The following is a 21402-nucleotide window of genomic DNA, read 5'->3' on the forward strand; positions in this document are numbered from 1 at the left end:
GACTTTAGTAATAGCATGTCCCAGCCACTGACTCTACATCAAAGCACCCAAACCACCTGACTAATCTTGTTAGTCCCCATGACCCCCACTGAGGAAACACTCCTGTGATGACCAAACTGTATCTTTAGGCCTATGATTCCTTCAGCCTTCTGGTCTAGAAAGGGGAGACTGCACAGAGGAAGGGCTTCAAGACTTAGAAAAACAGGTGGGAGAAAAAAGAGGTGCAGAAAAAAAGAGGTGGTCAGAAACTTTAGCCAGCTATGATAACAGTGCAAAACTTGTCAGGTTTGAGTCTTTTATTTTTCTGTTTTTTTCGGTCTTTTGTTTTTTTCCTTTTGTTTTTTGGCTTTCTGTCTGCTCCAGTAGTGTCTGCAGGCATGCTTTCAAAATACCGAGGAAGCTGGGTAAGACTAACTTTGTCTAAAGCCGGTGTTTTAGAGAGGGTTTACATCATGTAGAGTAGCTCTTGGAAGTTATAAAGGATCACAAAGTAAGGCCTTTGGAATAAAAAGTGGTAAATCGGAAAACCAACTCAGAACTGAGGAGTGATTCTAGGAGTTAACTGGTGAAAGGCTGTGGGACTTCATGACATTTTATTCCTTGGTCATTTTCACTTTATTATTATTATTTAAATTTTTTTCAATGTTTATTTTTGAGAGAGAGAGAGAGCACGAGCAAGGGAGGGGCAGAGAGAAAGGAGACCCAGAATCCAAAGCAGGCTCCAGTCTCTGAGCTGTCAGCACAGAACCTGATGTGGGGCTCAAACCATGAACTCATGACCTGAGCCGAAGTCGGAGCTTAACTGACTGAGCCACTGAGGCACCCCGGTCATTTTCACTTTAAAGCATCCTGTCTGGATTCTGGCTGGTTTTTGGTATATGCCCCTGTAAGATCCTGACTTAGAAGGCTGTTCATTCTTCCATGAGCCAGTAACCCCGTGTTTTTTGTTACATGGGTTGGGTAGGGCTAGGATTTGTTTAGTGTTATGATTTCCTCTTGATGACATAGAGTTATTAGGTCTTTGCCTGGCTGTGATTTCTTTAGGTTGGGAGTATTGGAGTGTTCATATGAAATTTTTAAAATTAATTAATTATTAATTTATGTTTATTTATTTATTTTTGAAAGAGAGAAAGAGAGAGGGAATCCCAAGCAGGTTCCACGCTCTGTGCCGAGCCTGATGTGGGGCTCAGTCCCACCACCCTGGGATCATGACCTGAGCTGAAATCGAGTTGGATTTTTTTTTTTAAGTTTATTTGCTTATTTTGAGAGAGAGAGAGCAAGAGCGAGCATGGGTGAGAGAGGGGAGAAAGAGAGGGAGACAGAGAATCCCAAGCAAGCTCCACGCTGACAGCTCGGAACTGTGAGATCATGACCTGAGCCGAAATCAAGAGTCAGAAGACGCTTAACCAACTGAGCCACCCAGGAGCCCCTAAAAATTTATTTTTACTTTGATTGGCTGGTTCTGTCTTCTAGACCTATATGTGTTTTTGTTCTCCGCAGTTCCAGGTACAGTCTCTGAACTCAAAGACAGGAGACTGCTGGTAAAATCCGTGTTTAGTTTTGATTTCCACCTCCTGTCTGTGAGCTGACAGATGGAAAGGCTTTGGCAGCAGATTATTTTGGGATTCTGGGCCGGGCCCTTATTTTGATATGCCCTGCATTTTAGATGTTCTGTTCCTAACAGCCCAGCTCTAAGCTATGTTAGGACAGATATTGTGCTTCTCTGTCATGTTTCAATGCACACAGATGTTTGATAGTGGTCAGAAGACAAGATATAGGTGCTGTGGGGCCAAGTAAATACCATTAAAAAATAAAATTTAAAAATCAGAGCTCTTTTGCAATGCATTTCATGTATTTTTAAAACCCATTTAAGCAATTTTTCTTTACTTTGAAACATCTGAAATAATCATGAAAGTGCAGTAGTAAATGTGTGTGTGGGGGGGAGAGTTTGTTTAAAGAAGAGAGATTTGATTTTCACTCATGGCTTAAACCACTTTTCCCTCAATAGTTACTTAATTGCCATTCAGAGAAATCTCTTTGGGAAACCATTACTATATGCATATTTATTTCAGCATTATGCAGTTAGCTTAGTGTTAGCCTGTTCAATTTATACCTTATGTCCTCAACCTTGAATAACACTTTATTCAAGAAGCTGTTACTCTAAAGAAGCCAGCCATATGGTGCCATTATCTGTCATTTACTTGTTCAGAGCAAGAAAAAGGAAGAAACCAAACTGCTATAAAAGCTAAAGAACAGTTTCACTTCATTTTTAATTTCACATTGGAACTCATTTAGTGTATATTTATAAAGACTTGCTAGTGGTTTAAGGAAAACCATTTTATTTGGAAGTCTCTATTAAATATCTCATTTCTTTTTTGCATCTGACTTTGGCTTAAGTTTTCCTAATATTAAAACCTGTATCAATCTGTTCTTTAAAAATTATTTTCCATTGAAAGTAAGAATCTTTTGTTGTGGTGGTTAGTATCAAAGGAAAAACAGATGGACAGTAATGAAAGTGGTAGAAACAGATTTTATTCAAGATTATTATGGTACGGGAAAAGGATCTCAGTATAGAACAGGGCTCAATTTTGAATATATCATGGGTAAGAGGGGATTTATAGCCAAGGAGCATGGTGGGGGTCAGTAGTTAGAAAATTACTAAAAGGGAATATGAGGGGAAAGGGGGATTCTGACTAAACCAGCCTAACAGGATCTTGCCGAAGGCAGGCCAGGGTGATCAGATACCATGTGGGGGATGGTGGAGGATGACAAACCCTAAAAGATACCAGAAGTGATCACACGTAGCAAGCGGGGGAGGGGTTCTGGTTAAATTGACTTAGCAGGGTGCTTGCTAAAATTGGATTTTATAAAGAAGTGTATAGATGGGCCTAGGAGGAGGTTCAGGAGACTGATTAAGTTTGGCCAAGCAAAGAATCTTTGTCATTAGATAGAAGGAGTTAATATTTGAGATAAATTTGACTGTATTTATTTCTTTAAAATACTATTTAAGCAAGTAGTGAAGTTTTCATTAATGTGTCTAAAAATAACAACTACCTACACAAACTTAATCAGACTTTTTTTTTTTTCATGCCATTCCCTTAGGAAACAATTTTCTTGTTTAGTGATAAAAGATTCCTGTCGTGTGAGGGGTTATATCATTGTAGAATAAAGTTGAAAATAAGGGCCTCATTTATTTTTTATAGTTAAGCATGCCACTTTTATGTTTTTGCTTCCAGAGAATTCACAATGGCAGAAATTGAGCACTTTGTAGATCCCAGTGAGAAGGACCATCCCAAGTTCCAGAATGTCGCAGACCTCCACCTTTATTTGTATTCAGCAAAAGCCCAGGTCAGCGGACAGTCTGCTAGGAAAATGCGCCTAGGAGATGCTGTTGAACAGGTAAGATTCTGTCGGTAACTTCCTTTAGGTTATTCCTCTTCAGGGACTCCAGCACTTAACAAATTCTGTGTACTGAATGATAAAAAATTTACTTTAGCAGTCACTGTATTATTTTATTATTTTTTAATTTTTATTTATTTTTGAGAGAGCATGAGCGGGGGAAGGGCAGAGAGAGGCGGGGACAGAGGATCTGAAGCGGGCTTGTGCTGACAGAAGAGAGCCCGATGCAGGGCTTAAACTCAAGAACTGCGAGATCATGACCTGAGCTGAAGTCAGGTGCTTAACTGACCGAGCCACCTGGGCAACCCGGTCATTTTATTTTTTATATGGTGTCTGTTTTTATATAGTATTTATTCTATACTATTGTTATAATGGGAGGAAATTACGTGAACATGCCGATTTGTGGGCCATTGGGTCTAACGTGAAAAACAGATTTAGCAGAGCACTTGGAAAAAAGATCTTGGTTTGAACTCTGCATTATCAATCCAACTTTTTTCAGTATGTACTACTTTGGGGGAGACATTGTGACTCACAGAAAGCAAGCCCTCGGGATTTTAATCTCTTCTGTATTGGGATAAAGTCTTGCATAGAATAAAATTTCTCCAATCATTTGTCTGGAGAAATGAGTGAGTGAAGACTTTCTTATAGTAGCTGTGGCCTGATAGTGGAGTGAATTGCTTCAGGAAACAATGAACTTCCTGCCCCTGAAAATACTCCACTGGAGGCTGGGTGATAACTTGGCAGCTATTTTGTAGAGAAGAGCCCAGCAGCAGGTTGGAGATGGGGGCTAGATGATTTCTAAGATCCTTCTGGTACTGTAATAGTAAGATGACACATACAATGTGGGGTGTACAAACTTCAGTGCATAAGGATATGTTAAAATCCCCTCAACGTGTCTTATTACTTCTGTTAATTCAGAAGAAATATATCTTCCAATCCATAGGGTCGTTATTATGAATGTCATTTTTAATACTGTAGTTATAGAGGGTGTGAGGTATTGGGCTGAATTTTTTGCTGACCCAGTGAGTATGGCAGAAAGATTTTGAATCACTCCATTATTATCAGCTTGTTAACTTGACGTTAACCCCGTTAAAAATAGCCACAGTCACATTCTGGGTATTTGAGATTGTTCTGAAAGCTGGATAAATTAGCTTACTTTGTGTTTCGAATGTTTTTCAGTAGATTATGAATAGATTGAAAACAGTATGTTGGCCTTTGAAAGAATGTGCATGTTTTTTTCCTTCCTCTGTGCTTGCTTGCATGTTTACTTGCTTATTTATTTACTTGTTTATTCATTAATTTTTTTAGGGCGTGATTAACAACTCAGTATTAGGCTACTTCATTGGCCGCATCTACCTCTACCTCACGAAGGTTGGAGTATCTCCAGATAAACTCCGCTTCCGACAGCACATGGAGAATGAGATGGCCCACTATGCCTGTGACTGTTGGGATGCCGAATCTAAAACGTCCTATGTAAGGAGAATGGAAGGGTTGTTAGCATGTGACCGTCACGCTGTTAACTTAGGAGCATGAATATCAAAATTGCCTTTTATGTGCTTTATGTCAGAGTGGAACAAGGAGAAAAGGTTTTTTTTTTCTGAAGCAAAATGGAAAAGGCAATTGCCTCATGCCCCCTCATGTCCCAAGAGGGCTTTGTAGACTTAGACGGCTTTAATGGAGACAGAGAGTAAGAGAGAGACACAGGGAGAGATGGAGAGAGAGTGAAAGTCTAATGGGGCAGTGTTGGTGTGTATATTCTTGGGGTGGCCAGTATTTCTGGTAATATCCCTGGGTGCGCCTAAGATGGGGTGGCCTCCTTCCTGACAAGGACCCCAGAAAGTGTTGGGAATGGTGGTAGGGCCGAGTAAAGAAAAACATGGTGCTCTTTGTTTAGAGAGCTATTTGGTAGGTTTTGGCAATAGACAAGGAGATTATTATCTCTTGTTTAGGAACTACCTTTCTTCAAATTCTGTGTATTTAACGGTTATTCAGAGAAGACCTCCAGGTTACTGCTTCACTGTACCACCCCATCCCCACCTCCCAAACATGAACATTCGTACTGGAGCTTAGAAGTGACAAACATTTGGGCATAGGAGGGGCGCCTGGCTGTCTCTGTCAAAAGAGCATGTGACTCTTGACCTCTGGGTCATAAGTTGGAATCCCACATTGGACGTAGACATTACTAAAAATAAACGTTTAAAAAAAAAAGTCATTTGGATATAGGTGATGCTTTCTGCTCTGGTGGCGGTGAGAACAAGGTGGCATCCAGAACAAGGAGGTGGAGAGCCTTCTGGCATTTCCCTTATTTGGTACTGGAGAGGCGTCTCAGTGACTTTTGACAGTCATTGGTTCCCATATGCCCTTCACTCTTTACTTTTCAAAATGACTTTCTTTTAATAGGTTCATTTTTGAGAATTAAAAATAAAAATGAGTCATTTAAAGATGACTCATTTTTGTAAAATGAAAAACAAAAAGTAATTCTGAAGAATATTATGTAGAAAGCGAAACTTCCAGTTGTATATATCTCCCCAAAAGTGGTTCACGTCTCTTCTAGATCAGGGATCAGCAAACGTTTTCTATGGTAAATGTAAAAATATTTTAGGCTTTGTGGATTTCTGTTGCATATCTTCTTTGCTGTTGTTTCTTTTATTCTTTTTTTTTTTTTAATGTTTATTTATTTTTGAGAGAGAGAGACAGAGCACGAGCAGGGGAGGGGCAGATGAGGGAGAGAGACACAAAATCAGAAGCAGGCTCCAGGATCCGAGCTGTCAGCACAAAGCCCAATGCGGGGCTCGAACTTCTGAGCCGTGAGATCATCATTTGAGCCAAAGTTGGACACTTTGGCTGAGCCACCCGACTGAGCCACCCAGGCGCCCCTTATTCTTTTTTTAATAACCTTAAAAAATGTAAAAACCATTCTTAGCCCCATAGGTTTTTCCAGCCACTGTGTTAGATGACTTTACATGCGTTGCAAACATACACACATGTATATATGTATAATGGTATACAAATACCTGTAGCGGCTGTCACCGATGTTTTAAAATATTCTTTTTCTTTTGTGAATTTAGGAAAGAATTTCTGTAATCTGTTAAGATTTTCTTATTACATTCTTTTCCTCGTAGGTTTGCATGACAGACGTATGCCAAAATGATAGTAGTCATTACTTTTGGATTATAGGTGAATGCTCACTTCTTTACATGTTTTAGATTTTCTGGAATTTCTTATTTACAGATCAAACCAACAAAATATTTCCTGTTTTGTGTGAGAGAAGATTATTTCTTTTCTCTTTAAGTTCCCTTTCTTAATTTGCTCTGACTCTAATTTCACTAAAGCAGATACAGATTCTTGTCTTGCAGTCTCAATTTAAATTCTGGATGTGGCCTGGATTACATTTTATTTATTCCATTTGTTTCTTCATTTGACATGTATATTTGGCAAGGGCCGTGTACCATTCTAAGTGCTTCATATGTATTATTTTATGTAATCCTCCTCATAGGTTCTATTTCTGAGGAGGCTGAAGCACTGAGAAGTAATATGCTTGAGCCACACAGGTAGTGAGTGGTAGAGCTGGGACACGAACCAGGGCGGTCTCACTCAGGCCCGTGCTCTTAACCATTGTGCCACATTGCTTTAATGAAGCCTGCTACTTCATGCTCCTCCTTTTCCGAGGGCCCCTGCGAGCCGTGGCCAAACCGTCAAGTATTGGGAATGAGAAAATGTGGGCTTCAGTCCGGGAGAGGTGACGAACAGCATGGTGACTGTGGTTAATAATGCTGTTTCGTATATTTGAAAGTTGCTGAGAGAGTAAATCCTACAAGTTCTGTAACCATGTCTGGTGCCGGATGTTAACTGGACTTCCTGTGGCACTCAGTTTGCAGTATGTATGAATACTGAATCAATACATTGCACACCTGAAACTAACACAATGCTGCATGTCCATTGTACCTCGATGTTTTTTTACAAATAAAATATTTTAAAAAAGGGCATGTGGGCTCAGCATTGAGATGAGGCTGCAACATTTTACGGAAGGTCATTGGAAAGCTAAACAAAACCAGAAGCCTAAAAGTACCAGGCACTTCTCAGGGGAGGGGAGAGCTCCTTTAAAGATTTTTTTTATTGTTTTAAGTCCTCACAGTAGTGATTTTATTAAATTAGCTGCTTTATAAAATGTCATAGTTGTTAACAGTTTACCAAACTGTAGTGACCTGGTGCAATTTGCTGAGCATGTTGTAGAAAGGAAAGGAAATGCCAAAACCCTGTTCAAGTTGATCCATTGCAGCCTAGAACAAAGGAGAGTTGTTTCTCCCTCACTTAAATCAGGGAAATGAAACAGGTAAAGAGCTTCCCTGCCCATCTGAAGCCTCTGTCAGTACAACAGTCCGCTCAGTAGAAACTAGATGGTCTATGCATTCAAGAAAAGACTTGAACGCTTTATTATTGTGTACTTCATATTTTATTTTTTTCAATTAAAAAAAAAAAAGTTGCTGAGACCTCTAATGCTTCACCCTTTTCTTCTCCTTCCTCAGAGGTAAGCACTAGCCCAGAATTGTTGCCATCCTCAGGCATGTTTTTGTAATGTTACCTTTTACTGTGTAAATATGTTGACATCTTCTGTGAATGTCAGATGATCAAGTTACGTGCTTTTAGGCTTCGTTCTTCTCTTTAATTCCTGTTTTGTTGTTGTGGTTATGTATTGGGGCTTCTGAGCTTACGAGGTTTATATTTGCCCTCTCTAGTCCACACACCCCGCATGGTAACATGTGCTTGGAAAGCTTATGGTTGCGATGGTTGCATTTTTCCATTCTCTTTGGATCAAAGGCCAAAAACTACATACGAGAAGGACTAACTAGATATCTACTAAAACAAGCCTTTTACTTCTTTAGATCTTACTCAAATAACAGGTTATTAAGGGTCTTTGAAAACAAAGTAGATTGTGCTTTTGAAAAGTATCATAGATATTAACAGGAAATGACCCTGACATCTCTGTTGGTGGTAATGCTGTGAAGTTTTAGTCTATGACTTAAATGTTACCTGCTCTTTACCGAGATTTCTTTTGTTGGGTAGGAAACTGAATTGAACATTAATGCCCACGCTCATGGCCAGCCGAGGTGTGTGTTTAGCACAGCCACATGATGCCAAGCTGTGACAGCAAGTAGACACTTCATCCTCAGAGAGTAGTGGTTTTTGCCAGATTCATTTGGAATCACGGTCACAAATTTGAAACACATCTACTGGTTTTGTCTAAGTTCACATTTTATTTCCATAAATAAATCCTAGAATATATTAGTTTACCCCACATTCACAATATGGCAAAATAAATCTGTCCAAAAAACAAGACAGTTTTGTGTATATGTGTGAATTATATTTTATAGGGTTGTTAGCTGCCTGATATATAAAAGTATTCCCATTCCAAATATTTATAAAAGTTGAATGAAGATGCTATAATTGAATTATCTTTGGGTATGTGAAAGAGTTATAATATGCATGCATCTGTGAATGAGCTCGGCGTAAGTAATAAGTGTTTTTATCTGTTATGTCTTCTTAGGGCTGGATTGAGATTGTCGGATGTGCTGATCGTTCCTGTTATGACCTTTCTTGTCATGCTCGAGCCACCAAAGTCCCACTTGTAGCTGAGAAACCTCTGAAAGAGCCTATATCCTTTCTGGTCACTTTAACAACTCTGGACTCAAGTGTAAACACCCTGAAAATGGCTAAGTCCATTTCTGTACACTCAATGGATAAACTGAGATGTTTTGGATGTTGTGGCAACACTTATTTAAACCTATTCTACCCTTGTCATTGCTTCTTTCCTGTTCTCATTTTTCTAATCCGACACACCCATCCGATGTTTGGTCTTTCAAAGAAGCATATTCAGAAAAATGCTCTGAACATCTTTCACAGTATTGGCCAGTTTTTGTCAGCTGTTTCCAAAATGCATTTCCCCACACCTGCACCCACCTACATGCTCTTTAAATAAAGGGCACCTGGTGAGTACTACTTCTATTAAAAGATGAGTGCCATTTAATGGTAGGTGAAATAATAATTTAGTTCACTTGATCTGTAAATCCGTAAAGTAGAACTTTCCATTCTTTACCAGGCAGTGAGTTTATGAGCTTACCTCAGGGCTAGGCCAGTGACAGGAAATAGATCCTGTTGTGTTTGAGACATTTCAGAAGTCCGTTAAATGGTTAGCAGAGGTTATTATGCTGTGTATCAGGGTGTGTTGCTGATTAGATAATATCCCTTTCGTGTCACTATAACTTTGTAAAAATCTCTGTTGACAGCATTTACCTGTTTCGAGTGAGGATTTGTTTGAATGATTTTGAGGGTAGTTATTTCATTTTGCATTTGACGTCAGTATAAACAGTGTCTAGGATGCCAATAGAGAACTGGTCATTGTTTTATGTCGACGATGGATTGTTCTCAAGATCATTCCCATAGTATGGCAGTTCTGTGTTTTTGGATTCCTTGACTACTTCATACAAAACAGTCAATGTTGTTCAGTTTGAACCCAATAAGGGAGCAATTGGGAAGGCATATAAGAAGGATGCAAAGCTGGTGCTGGAATACCTTACCATTTGTGAGGAGTGCTACATTACAGAGATGGAAAAACTACTGAATGAGAAAGGGTAAGATTTAAGATGTGTACTCTTTTTTTTTAATTGGGGAGAGAGAGAGAGAGAGTGTATGCGTGGGCAGAGGGAGAGAGAGAGAATCTTAATCAGGCTCCATGCTGAGTGTGGAGCCCAGTGTGGGGCCCAGTCCCATGACTGGTATCGTGACCTGAGCCAAAATCAAGAACTGACTGAGCTACCCCAGGCGTCCCTAAGATGTGTACTTTTATCTGCTTCAGTTAGAGATGTTCTCTCTGCAGGTTCTGAAAGGGTGAGATCAGTTTCTTTAGAAATTTTTTGCAGGTAAGTATTATCTCTTGGCTATATTTCTAGAACTGTCATTCCTGAGATTTTGACATTATAGCCTGGAAATAGATTTGAAATGAACTATAAAGATCTTTTTTCCCCCAATAGCTTTCTTAGAGGAGGAGACTTGTCCAAGGAAGTGACTGAGGAATAATTAGAAATGACATATGCCTCTCAGTCATTGCTCTCTTTTTGAGCTTTGGGGTGGTCTCTGTAATTGTTTTAAGCATGAATATAAAAACAGTAGAGACAAATCTATAAAGGAATATGACAAAATCCAGCACTAAACGATATAAAATGTACCATGTTTGACAAACAATAAAAAAATTTGTAAACACATGAAAAAGCATGAAAACATAGCCCATATTGAGGAGGTCAGTCAAAAGAAACACCTAGAAGTGACAAACATGATGAATAAATACATAAGGATGTTAAAACAGTAATAAATATGCTTCATATGCTCACAGATGTAAGGGAAAACATGAACATCTGAGGTGAGAAATGGAAATATATATATATAAAAAGAGACCGTGGACATCTAGAGGCAGTTTTGCAAATGAAAATTCACCAAATGGGATTAACGGTAGATTAAACATCGCAGAAGGAAGATCATTGAACTCAAAGACATAGCAATAGAAACTATCCAAAAAGAAGCTATAGAAAAAAAGAAAGACTGGGGAAAAAATGTCCTTTGGATTAATATGAGGCTGTCTAACATATCTGTAATTGGGAGTCCCAGAGACGGTATACAGAGAAAATAGCTGAAGATACATACAGTTGCTCAGAAATTTCCAAATTTGTTACAAACAGAAAACCCAGATTTAAAAAGTTCAAACTCAAGCAAAATAAACACAAAACCACATGAAGGTACATTAGAATCAAATTGCTGAAAACCGGTCATGAAGAGAAATGTCCTTAAAGTAGCCAGGGGAACAAAGGCTCATTACATTAAAAGGAGCAAAGATAAGAATGCAAACCACAGCACAATAGAATAAAATCTTTTAAGGTGCTTAACCAAAAATCCTCTGCCAAGCAAAATACTTTCTTACAAACAAAAGCTGAGAGAATACATTGCCAGCAGACCTATACTAGGTGAAGTGTTAGAGGAAGCTCTTCAGGCAGAAGTGTGGAAATTAGCTACCAAAGAAATAAAGAGCTCTAGAAACAACAATTCATAATATGGGTAAGATAAAGGACATTTTATTTAATTTCTTTAAAAGATAATGTGCTGTTTAAAGCAAAAACAATAACAACATATTGTGAAATTTACAACATATAGAAGTAAAATGTGTGCCGTCAGTAACTCAAAGGATGAGAGCAAAGAATTGGGAATATACTGTTGTAAGGTGCATATATTATATGTGAAGTGGCATAATACTATTTGAGAGTAGACTATGATAAGTTTGAAAAAATACATATGGTGAACTCTAGAGCAATTACCTGGAAAAATACAAAAACCAAAGGAATGTAACTAATAAACCAATAAGGGAGATAAAATAGAATAATAAAAAATACTCCAGAAGAAGACAAGAGGAGAAAAACAAAGAAAAGATGGGACAAATAGAAAGTAACTCATGAGATGGTAGCAAATTCAACAGTATCAGTAATTATATTAAATGTAGTTATCTAAACACTTGAATTAATAGCCATCAATTGTCAGACTAGCTAAAGAAATCAAGACCCAATTAAGTGCTATTTACAGGAAATTTGCTGTGATTATAATACACAAATAGGCTTAAAAGTAAAAGAATAAAAAATATTTCCCATACAAACATTAATCATTAAGTTAGAAGTGGCTGAATTAACATCAAAGTCAATTCAGAACAAGGGAAGTTAGTACAGAAAGAGTTACATTTCATAACGTTAAAGGGATCAGTTCATCAAGAAGGCATATTCTAACTGTATACAACTAAAAACAACCTCAAAATATGTAAAACAAACCTGACAGAACTAGAAGGGAAAATAGACAAATCCACAATTATAGTCAAAGATTTCTATTCCCTTTTCTCAATATTTGGTAGAGTAAGCAGACAAAACAAAAATAGGAGTTTAAAACAAAACAAAAACAATAGGAGTTTAAAGGTATAAACACTTAATCAACTTAATTGCCATTTATAGAATACTTAATAACCAAAGAATACGTGTTTTTTTAAATTTTATTGAGGGGTGCAGAGAGTGAAAGGGACCGAGGATCTGAAGCAGGCTCTGTGCTGACAGCAGACAGCCTGTTGCAGGGCTTGAACTCATGAACCATGAGATCATGACCTTAAGTCAGACGCTTAACCGACCAAGCCACCCAGGCACCCGAGAGTACAGTTTTTTAAGTGCACTTGAAAAATCTTTTATATTTTTTTTGTACAGCCCTCCAACTAAGAATGAGTTTTGCATTTTCAAGGAGTTACTTAAAAAAACAAAGAGTACGAGAGACTGCATATGGCCTGCAAACCCTGATATATTTCATACTTGACCCTAGACAATAGGCTAAGTGAAAGAAATCTGACACAAATATGCAAAGCCCTGGGAAAGGTGAAACTAGTTTATAGTGATAGAAAGCACGTCACTTGCTGATTGTTAGTGGAGGGGATTGAAATGGAGCCATGGAGCCTTGGCGTGATTGATGGTGGTTGCATGTGTACATACATTTAGTCAAAAGAACTATCATACAGGGCACCTGGGTGGCTTGGTTGGTTAAGCGTCTGACTGGATTTTGGCTCAGGTCATGATCGTACGATTCATGAGTTCGAGCCCCACATCCGGCTCCACGCTGACAGCACAGAGCCTGCTTGGGATTCTGTCTCTTCCTCTCTCTCTTTGCACCTTCCTTGCTTGTGCTCTCTCTCTCTTTCAAAATAAATAAACTTAAAAAAAAACTGTCGTAAGATGAATGCTTATAACAAGTTGAAGATATGATCGTCCATTTCAGTAGGAAAATTTTAAAACATTCTGGTCTCCCAGAATTAACATTGCTTATGCTAAAACAACATCAAATCCCATTAAAATGGACAAGTTAGAGCACTAGTTAGATACCATTGTCACAAACATGACCACTTCCTTTATTAATTATTCTTACGTAATGGGTATCTTTTTGCTAATTTCAGCTTTTTTATAACTGTTACCTACTCTACACTTAGACTGTACTCACAGAGAGAATATATGATAATGTTTATGTAATGGAATTTTAATGCACTTAACAAACTTCAGACAAAATGGTAAAAATGAAGGAAATCAGTGAAAACCACTCAAAAGCATGAGATTATCAGTGCTACAGACTAGCAAAAACACACAGTGCAACATGTGCCAAGTATACAGCTCCAAAAACAACCACACGAGGGCTCTCTTTTCCTGGCACTGAGCTGCTTGTGAGCCAAGATGAATCCAGACCAGTTATAATGTGAGAAATACCTCCTAAGCTGAAATATAGGTACTGCAATGAAGTGCTTTGTAAAGGTAAATTGTTATAACCTGAAATGGAACGGGCAGATCTCAGGACCTGAACACAATGCAAGTCAGTGATTTTTGGAGGGATATCAGACAGAATCATTAAACTTCTTGAAGCTGATCTTCACCAACAGAAGTGTCAAAGTTTATTTTGGAATAGTGTGGAGATTTTAAAATTACTTCCTATTAGATGACAACCTTGTCACTTTTACATTAGTTGGAACAATAATGAGAACAGTGGTCTTTTTGCCAGCAGGCCTGTTTCTGACAAATTCATTGTAATTATTCTAAAACTGAATTTAAAAAAAAAATTGGTTTGGGCTTTATTTTCATCTCAAAACAAAAGAATTAGTCATTGGGTCACTTGTGGAATTTTATAAGACAAGTCATATTTTTGGGTGCTTCCTACAATATTATTTGGTGCCATTGTTAATATAATACTTAGTTTGGTATTCCTTATGAAATATTTTAAATTTGGCTTTACCTATTTTACCTGGAGAGTTGACCAAGCTGTATTACACTTAAAATGAAAACAGTATAGCAGTTGGTAAAACTCCTTTAAATTAAGGCATAAGGATGCATGATTTCACTAATGCAAGATGTGTTTTGTTTGTAGGGAATTCACTATTGAAACTGAGGGGAAAACATTTCAGTTAACAAAAGACATGGTCAACGTGAAGAGATTCCAGAAAACACTACATGGTAAATTTCTTAAAATAATTAAACACGGAGTGCCTGGGTGGCGCAGTTAGTTAAGCGTCTGACTCTTGTTGGCTCAGGTCATGATCTCAGGGTTCGTCAGTTCCAGTCCCATGTTGGGCTCTTCTGTCAGATTCTCTCTCTGCCCCTTCCCCCCGTTTCACGAGCATTCTCTCTCTCTCAAAATAAATAAATAAATAAACTTAAAATCATCACAATCCTTGAAGTTTTTTTGTTTCTTTAAGTTTTATGACATAACCATTTTACAGAAAATTTGAAGAGGAAAAATAGATCTTTAATGCCACAACCCTAAATCTGATGAATATGTTTAAGGCATTATCTTTTGCCTTTTTAAAAAATTTGTGTCAATATTGAAAAATAGTTTGTAATGCCACCTTTATATTTCCTATGGCCCGAGATGCATATGAAGAATATCTCTTTGATGAAAACCATCTTTTTTTTTTCCTTCATTTTAAGGAAAAGTCCTTTTGTTTCTTAAGCAAAGGAGAGAACTCACCCCTCCTGTCTTTTGTGGCAAAATCTGTTAAAAGTCATTTAGATTAATGATCTTTCCTGCTTCTTTAAAAGACAAGGAAATGATTATTTTTATAGAACAAATTATATGAATTGGGATTTTTGGAGAATATACAGAGGATGCTTATGGTTAATTGTGGCTGAGTAGAAGTTTCTGGAAACTGAGAGTAGTAGGTGGGTATTTGAGAAGGGACTGCTAATGGAGAGAGGAGGCCTACTTTTCCATTTGTGTTTGGCCAGCCCTATAGCCAGGCTTCCGTGAGCTATAAAAGCAGTCTGAGCAGTGATGGGAGTAAGCAGGGGATACTTCTTGCTTTGGGGCTTTTTAGCCACCACTCTGGCGGCTGGTTCAGAACTGCACTTTACTGTTGCTTCGATGACCCAGAAGGATGGGCAGAAAATACCTTGGTCATATTTCTACCATGTTACTCTTACTCTTTATCACAGACAAAAGAAACAGCCTCCCTTTTCCTCCACATATGTGAATTTTTGGTTCTACTTATCTCATTTCCCTTGAAACAAATTCTCTAAGGTTAAGCTCAGTTACCTTAGACCCAGTGCTTAGCAGTGTTTTCTTTGTGAGTAGTAAGTAATGAATACATTTCCTATGTGTACCACGGGTATAGCCTCACCCATGTGGGGCCTCTGGTAAATGTCTTTGATTGAGAACAGATTCCTGCGCAAACTTCTCTGAAGGCCTCTTGACCCCAGAGCCTTGGAAGTACAATGGCAGTAACTTGACTTTCTTAAAGAGTTCTCATCAAGATAGCAAGATAAAAACACAAAAGCATGTGATACTTGTTGTGTGTAGGAATTGTCTTTGTTAGTTTTGTCAGCTGTGGTGGTAGATCTTTGGTTCTAGCAAAGTCTTATAAAAGCTTGAGAGTTTTAATGTTTTCTGCAAGGCAAGGCAAGGCAGATGATGGAGTAGCTGCTGTTGATCGTAGCTTACCAACTGTGGTATACTGTGGAAGGAATACTCTGGTACCTTGTGTCATTTTTATTGCCATATAAACAACTAAATTTGGTGAAAAACTTTTTCACTCCACTTTCACTCTTTAAAGGCATCATGTTTCCTACCAGCAAATAGTTTTAAGGAATGTTCTGCTTTTGTTCTGATGTACAGGAGCAGTCAAATCCATCCAGAATAGATATTTTTAGTGCTAATAAGACTTGTTTAGAGAGGAGCTGCAATGCATTACGCAGGGTTTGAGAGAATGTTACTGGATTTCTATCTCGTTTGCAGTGGAAGAAGTTGTTCCGAATGTAATTGAACCCTCCTTTGGCCTGGGCAGGATCATGTATACGGTATTTGAACATACATTCCATGTACGTGAGGGAGATGAACAGAGAACGGTAAGTTGTCTTGTACAGTACACTATTCTCTTACAGTGTCAGAGAATGTAATTTCCTGAGGTACATTATTAAGAAGACTCTGGATGATTGATTAATTACTAAATGTTTTAGTGATGTTAACATTCCTCTTTGCTTAACTCTTTACAAAGCAAAAAACTTTCTTATGTAGCTCACTTGAGCTTTAGGATGTGCAGGTTATTCTAGATGCCATTGTGTTAGTTGCCTGGTGCTCTTTATTCTGAGACAGAACATATTACTTTGGGGGAACTATCTGTGTTGCATCAATGGAAGATACTGGTACATGTTTTCAGAAAATTTGGAAGAAGGGGACAGCTCAGAGAATTTAGCCAAGCCACTTAACTGTATCTGTGCACTGGTGAAGTGTTAAAGGGAACTTTCTCAAACAGCATAAAATTGGGGGATTTGGGGGGTAAAGGTTCTCCTCCAGAGATACTGATTCACAGATCTGAGACCTAGGGATCTGTATTTTTTTTATAAGAACCCCAAGCGATTCTAGTGCGGGAGATTGACAGGTAGTAAATTGGGCAGTAACGTCCGCGGTACAGCCCTCCTAGCATTCAAGCACTGCTAAGGATAACTGTTTCTAAGAAGTCTTCATTAACTCCCACAAGCTTTCTTTTGACCCTGATGCTTCTGAATCACTGCTCCATGCCTTCCACTTTATCTCTTCATTCTGCCTCCCTTCACCTTTCTTACCTCTCTACTGCCTGCAGAAATTACACTCCTTTAATTTATAGGCACAGATTTCCAGGAAATCAATCAGAAGACCGGCTAGAGTGGAGAGACCGTGTATATCAAATTAACTGAATGAAACAGTCTTACCTGCATGGCCATTCTGCAGCTGAGTGTACGTGACGTTAGACGTCAACTCTCTAGTTCTTTTTAGGACATTTAACCTTGAAGAATAGACTGATAAGTTCTTGGTGCCAGTATTTTAAAAAGTCTGATATACTCTTGGTAATAAGGCAGCTAATAAACTTACTATTTTGTTCTCTGCCCTCATTGCGTCTTCATTTCCTGACATTTGAGGAACAGCTTTTCATTCATTCAACAGAACCTAGTCTAGACACCAGACATGTAAATATAAGGCACGGTTATTCTTGAGGCATGGCAGCATACGGAAAGTGTTCTTTTTAGATATCAAGTTTGCTGCAAGCCTTTTCTGTTTATTTTTCTAATAAAAGGATTAAAAAAGTCTTTTAGCTGTTCCTTTGAATATAACAATACGGATATAAGTAGGATTTTAGTAGAAATTTCATAAGGGCTAAGCAAGAATAAATTAGTGACATGTTTTATGAATGGCATAGAGAGTACCCTCATGAAGAGAAATTTCAGTAGGTTCTGGGAAGCCAAAAATGTTTCTAAACTATTATCACATAGTCCCTTAATCAATTTTCCTATAAGTTTGGTATAAAAACATTGCCAGTGAGATTTAAAAAATTATTTTTCTATAAAGGCAGGTCCTCGCTTCTCTCTCACATTAAATAGAATTATCACAAGATAGAGGCGAGGAGGGGTGCCTGGGTGGCTCAGTGGTTAAGCATCCGACTCTTGATTTTGGCCCAAGTCATGATCTCACGGTCGTGAGAGCGAGCCCCACATCAGGCTTCACACTGAGCTCGGAGCCTGCTTGGGATTCTTTCTTTCCCTCTCTTTCTCTGCCCCTCCTTTGCTCGTTCTCTCTCTCTCTCTCTCTCTCTCAAAATAAATCAATAAACATTAAAAAGAGAGAGAGAGATTGAGAAGAGGGGCACCTGGGTGGCTCAGTTGGTTAAACATCTGACTTCAGCTTAGGTCATGATCTCACAGTTTGTGAGTTCTAGCCCTGCTTCTCTCTCTCTTCCTCTCTCTCTGCCCTTCGTGTGAGTCTCTCTCTACTCCTCTCTCTCTCTGCTCCTCAATCACTTCTGCCCTGTCTCTCTTCCAGGAAAAAAAAAAGAAGACAAGTGGAATGCGAATGTTCTAGGATTTGGGCAGCCATGGAGTCTAGGGTTTACTTACAGCGGGATAGTCACAGTTGCTTAGCATTTAAATAGGCTTTTGAGGGACTTAGCTGGAACCCATGTCATTTATTTTTGTGGAACCTATTCATTCTGCGTTCCATATTCTTGCTTTGCCATGGACCTTTTATACAAATGTTACTGAAAAACTGGTCAGCTCTTATTTCCAACTCAAAATGGTAGACTAGTTTGCCTTCCACAAAATATCTTTGCTTTCTTTATTTCTGAGTAACTCTGAAGCCTATTTCAGGAGCAGTTTAGGAGGATTGTACTTTTTATTATAGGTATACAAAACATCTCTTTTTGTTTTATACTGTTTCTTTTGGATATACATTTGTGAGGTAATTAAGCTTGTCTGTTTTACTTGGTCACTAAGACTCATAGATCCTTTGGCTATGCTGAATTTTTTAAAGGACAGAATTGGATCTTGTGTTTTGGCACTATTTACTATTTGATGATTTAGAGGGAAGTTCCACAGAAAGAAGTAAGGCTTTTATGTGGTACCAAAAAATAACCATCTTATATAGTAGCTTTCTGTTTTTTATTTTATTTTTTAATTTTGAGAGAGAGAGAGAGAGAGCATGCATACGCATGAGGGGAGGAGGGGCAGAGAGAGAGGGAGAGAGAATCTTCCAGCAGGCTCTGCACTGATGTGGGGCTTGAACTTAGGAACCGTGAGATCATGACCTGAGCCAAAATCCAGAGTCAGATGCTTAACCGACTGAGCCCCCCAGGTGCCCCTATGGTAGCTTTCTGGATGCTTCACGTCATTCAGCTTTTTATAACGGACCTATGAAGTAAACAGAGCAGATGGTAGACAGGTGCTTTTTAGATGAAGAAACCAAGATCCAGAGCTCACTAAGGCGGTTCGAATTCAGAGCTGCAAACCAGATCCTTCTGGTTCTATCTTGTTTTCTGTCTTTTGTCACACTGTTTTTCATGTCATGTTTTCTGGTATTTTGATAATGAAGTTTGGACCGTAATGTTTATAAACTAATGTATTTGGATGTTCTTCTTTTTAAACCATGTAGTTCTTCAGTTTCCCTGCTGTCGTAGCTCCATTCAAATGTTCGGTCCTGCCACTGAGCCAAAACCAGGAGTTCATGCCATTTGTCAAGGAATTATGTAAGCAAACCTAATCGGGTAATCTCCAGGAGAACGCTGTCAAGTAGACTCAGTTTTAGGAAGTGTATCTTGTTTTCAGTAAAAATACATGTCGAATAAAGAACACATCTAAGTGATTTTAGCCTCTGCTCTTACTTCTAAGAGATGTATGCTTGTTCAGGACGTTTTCTCCTAGCATTTGAGTTAGGGTAGGATCCAAGTGTCAGATTTGAAATATCCTTGCTTCTCTTCTTGACCTCAGTGCTGCTCCCTCCATCAGGGGCTCCTAGTGAGTGTTAACAACCCGAGGGGGTCTGCATCCACTGGACCCATAGCACTGAAAGGGCTCCTCCTGGTCCTCTGGCGGTCCACTTATTTGAGAGTTGGGAAATGGGAAGAGTTCACTGAGCTGCTTGGGGTTGTACAAGTAGAGGTGGTGGAGTCTGGACGGGGCCTCCTGGCCTTGGCTTTTGATTGGATACTTGTTGCCCTGCAGCTGTGTGAGATGTAGGTAGGACTGAGGGGTTGGGCTCCAGCAAGCCACCTAGGAAACTTGGGGGATTTTTCTTTCTTTTGCAACTGTTACTTATTGCTCTCTTGTCTCGGTTCCTTTTATAAGTTTCCTGAGCTTGTATGACGATATTTAGTTGATATTGGGACTTTCTCCATTTTTTATCTTTAATTTACTGTATCTTGGACAGCGGAAGCCCTGACCAGGAACGGCGTCTCTCACAAAGTAGACGACTCCTCTGGGTCTATTGGAAGACGTTATGCCAGGACTGATGAGATTGGTGTGGCTTTTGGCATCACCATCGACTTCGATACGGTGAACAAGACCCCTCACACGGCAACTCTGCGGGACCGAGACTCCATGCGGCAGATTAGAGCAGAGGTGGCTGGCCTTCTCTTTGGCTTTTTTTTTTTTTTTTTTTTTAATTTTTTTAATGTTTATTTATTTTTGAGAGAGAAAGACACACAGAGTGTGAGTGGAGGAGGGGCAGAGAGGGAAGGAGACACAGAATCTGAAGCAGTCTCCAGGCTCTGAGCTATCAGCCCAGAGCCCAATGCGGGTCTCAAACCCATGAACCGTGAGATCACGACTTGAGTTGAAGTCAGACACTTAACTGACTCAGCCACCCAAGCGCCCAGGCATTTTAGTCTTAGAAATGTGTACTGGTGCCTTCTGATTTGAGCTGGATTTTGTTGTATTTATGCCCCCCCTCCTCTTTTCTTTCATTTGAATTTTAATCATAGGCTTATATCAGAGCACAGATTCACAAATCCCCTTGGTTTAATTATGAAAATACCGCTAACAGTTATCTAATATTTTATAACCATTTGGCTCACTCTGGGCTCATTCTCCAGCAGTTTGCTTTTATGTAGTTGTTTGTTTATTTGGGCAAGAGAAGTATGATCCCAAGTGGTTGTTTCCATAGTTTTATTGGCAGGCTTGGGCGGAGGGGGGGTGCTTAGACATTTTATCTTTATATCTCTTTATAAATGTATACCTGTGTATGTCTAAACTTTTCCTGTTAATCTATTCAAAACAGCCAATAATGGTTCAGTAATTTTACTTAATGAGGAGGGATGATAGGGATAATAGGAAAAGTATGAAAGGGGAAGGAAAGAACAGCCACTTTGACAACTGCCTGACTCCTTTATTAATTTTTAGCAGAGGTTTTATTTAGAGTACGTATTGTGTGCTCAGCTTGCTACAGAGAGTTAATTAGGGAAAACAAAAGTAAAAGGCTGCTTTTTTCCACAGGAGTTTATAGTCTAAGTTGTAAGTCCTGCATTTCTGGTTTGTCTTTTTACAAAACCAGTTCTGGCTACTCTGGACCTACATTCCCATCTGATAGCGATTCTCAGAATGGGGTGCCTGGACCAGCAGCCTTCACATCACCTGGGATTTTGTTAAATAAGCAAAATCT

At 38.9% G+C, this 21402-nt stretch overlaps 1 protein-coding gene across 1 annotated transcript in view; it reads left to right on the forward strand.

Annotated features, from left to right (window-relative positions):
* GARS1 (glycyl-tRNA synthetase 1) overlaps positions 1-21402 on the forward strand; it is a 44903-nt gene that overhangs the window by 22647 nt on the left and 854 nt on the right. The window contains exons 9-16 of the mRNA XM_042921441.1: positions 3237-3399; positions 4708-4872; positions 8945-9052; positions 9883-10028; positions 14374-14459; positions 16237-16346; positions 19399-19492; positions 20173-20363. Of these exons, the coding sequence (XP_042777375.1) occupies positions 3237-3399; positions 4708-4872; positions 8945-9052; positions 9883-10028; positions 14374-14459; positions 16237-16346; positions 19399-19492; positions 20173-20363 (1063 nt within the window). The remainder of the gene's footprint in view (positions 1-3236; positions 3400-4707; positions 4873-8944; positions 9053-9882; positions 10029-14373; positions 14460-16236; positions 16347-19398; positions 19493-20172; positions 20364-21402) is intronic.

Source organism: Panthera leo, chromosome A2 (genome assembly GCF_018350215.1).
Source record: "Panthera leo isolate Ple1 chromosome A2, P.leo_Ple1_pat1.1, whole genome shotgun sequence".
NCBI classification, from domain to species: domain Eukaryota; kingdom Metazoa; phylum Chordata; class Mammalia; order Carnivora; family Felidae; genus Panthera; species Panthera leo.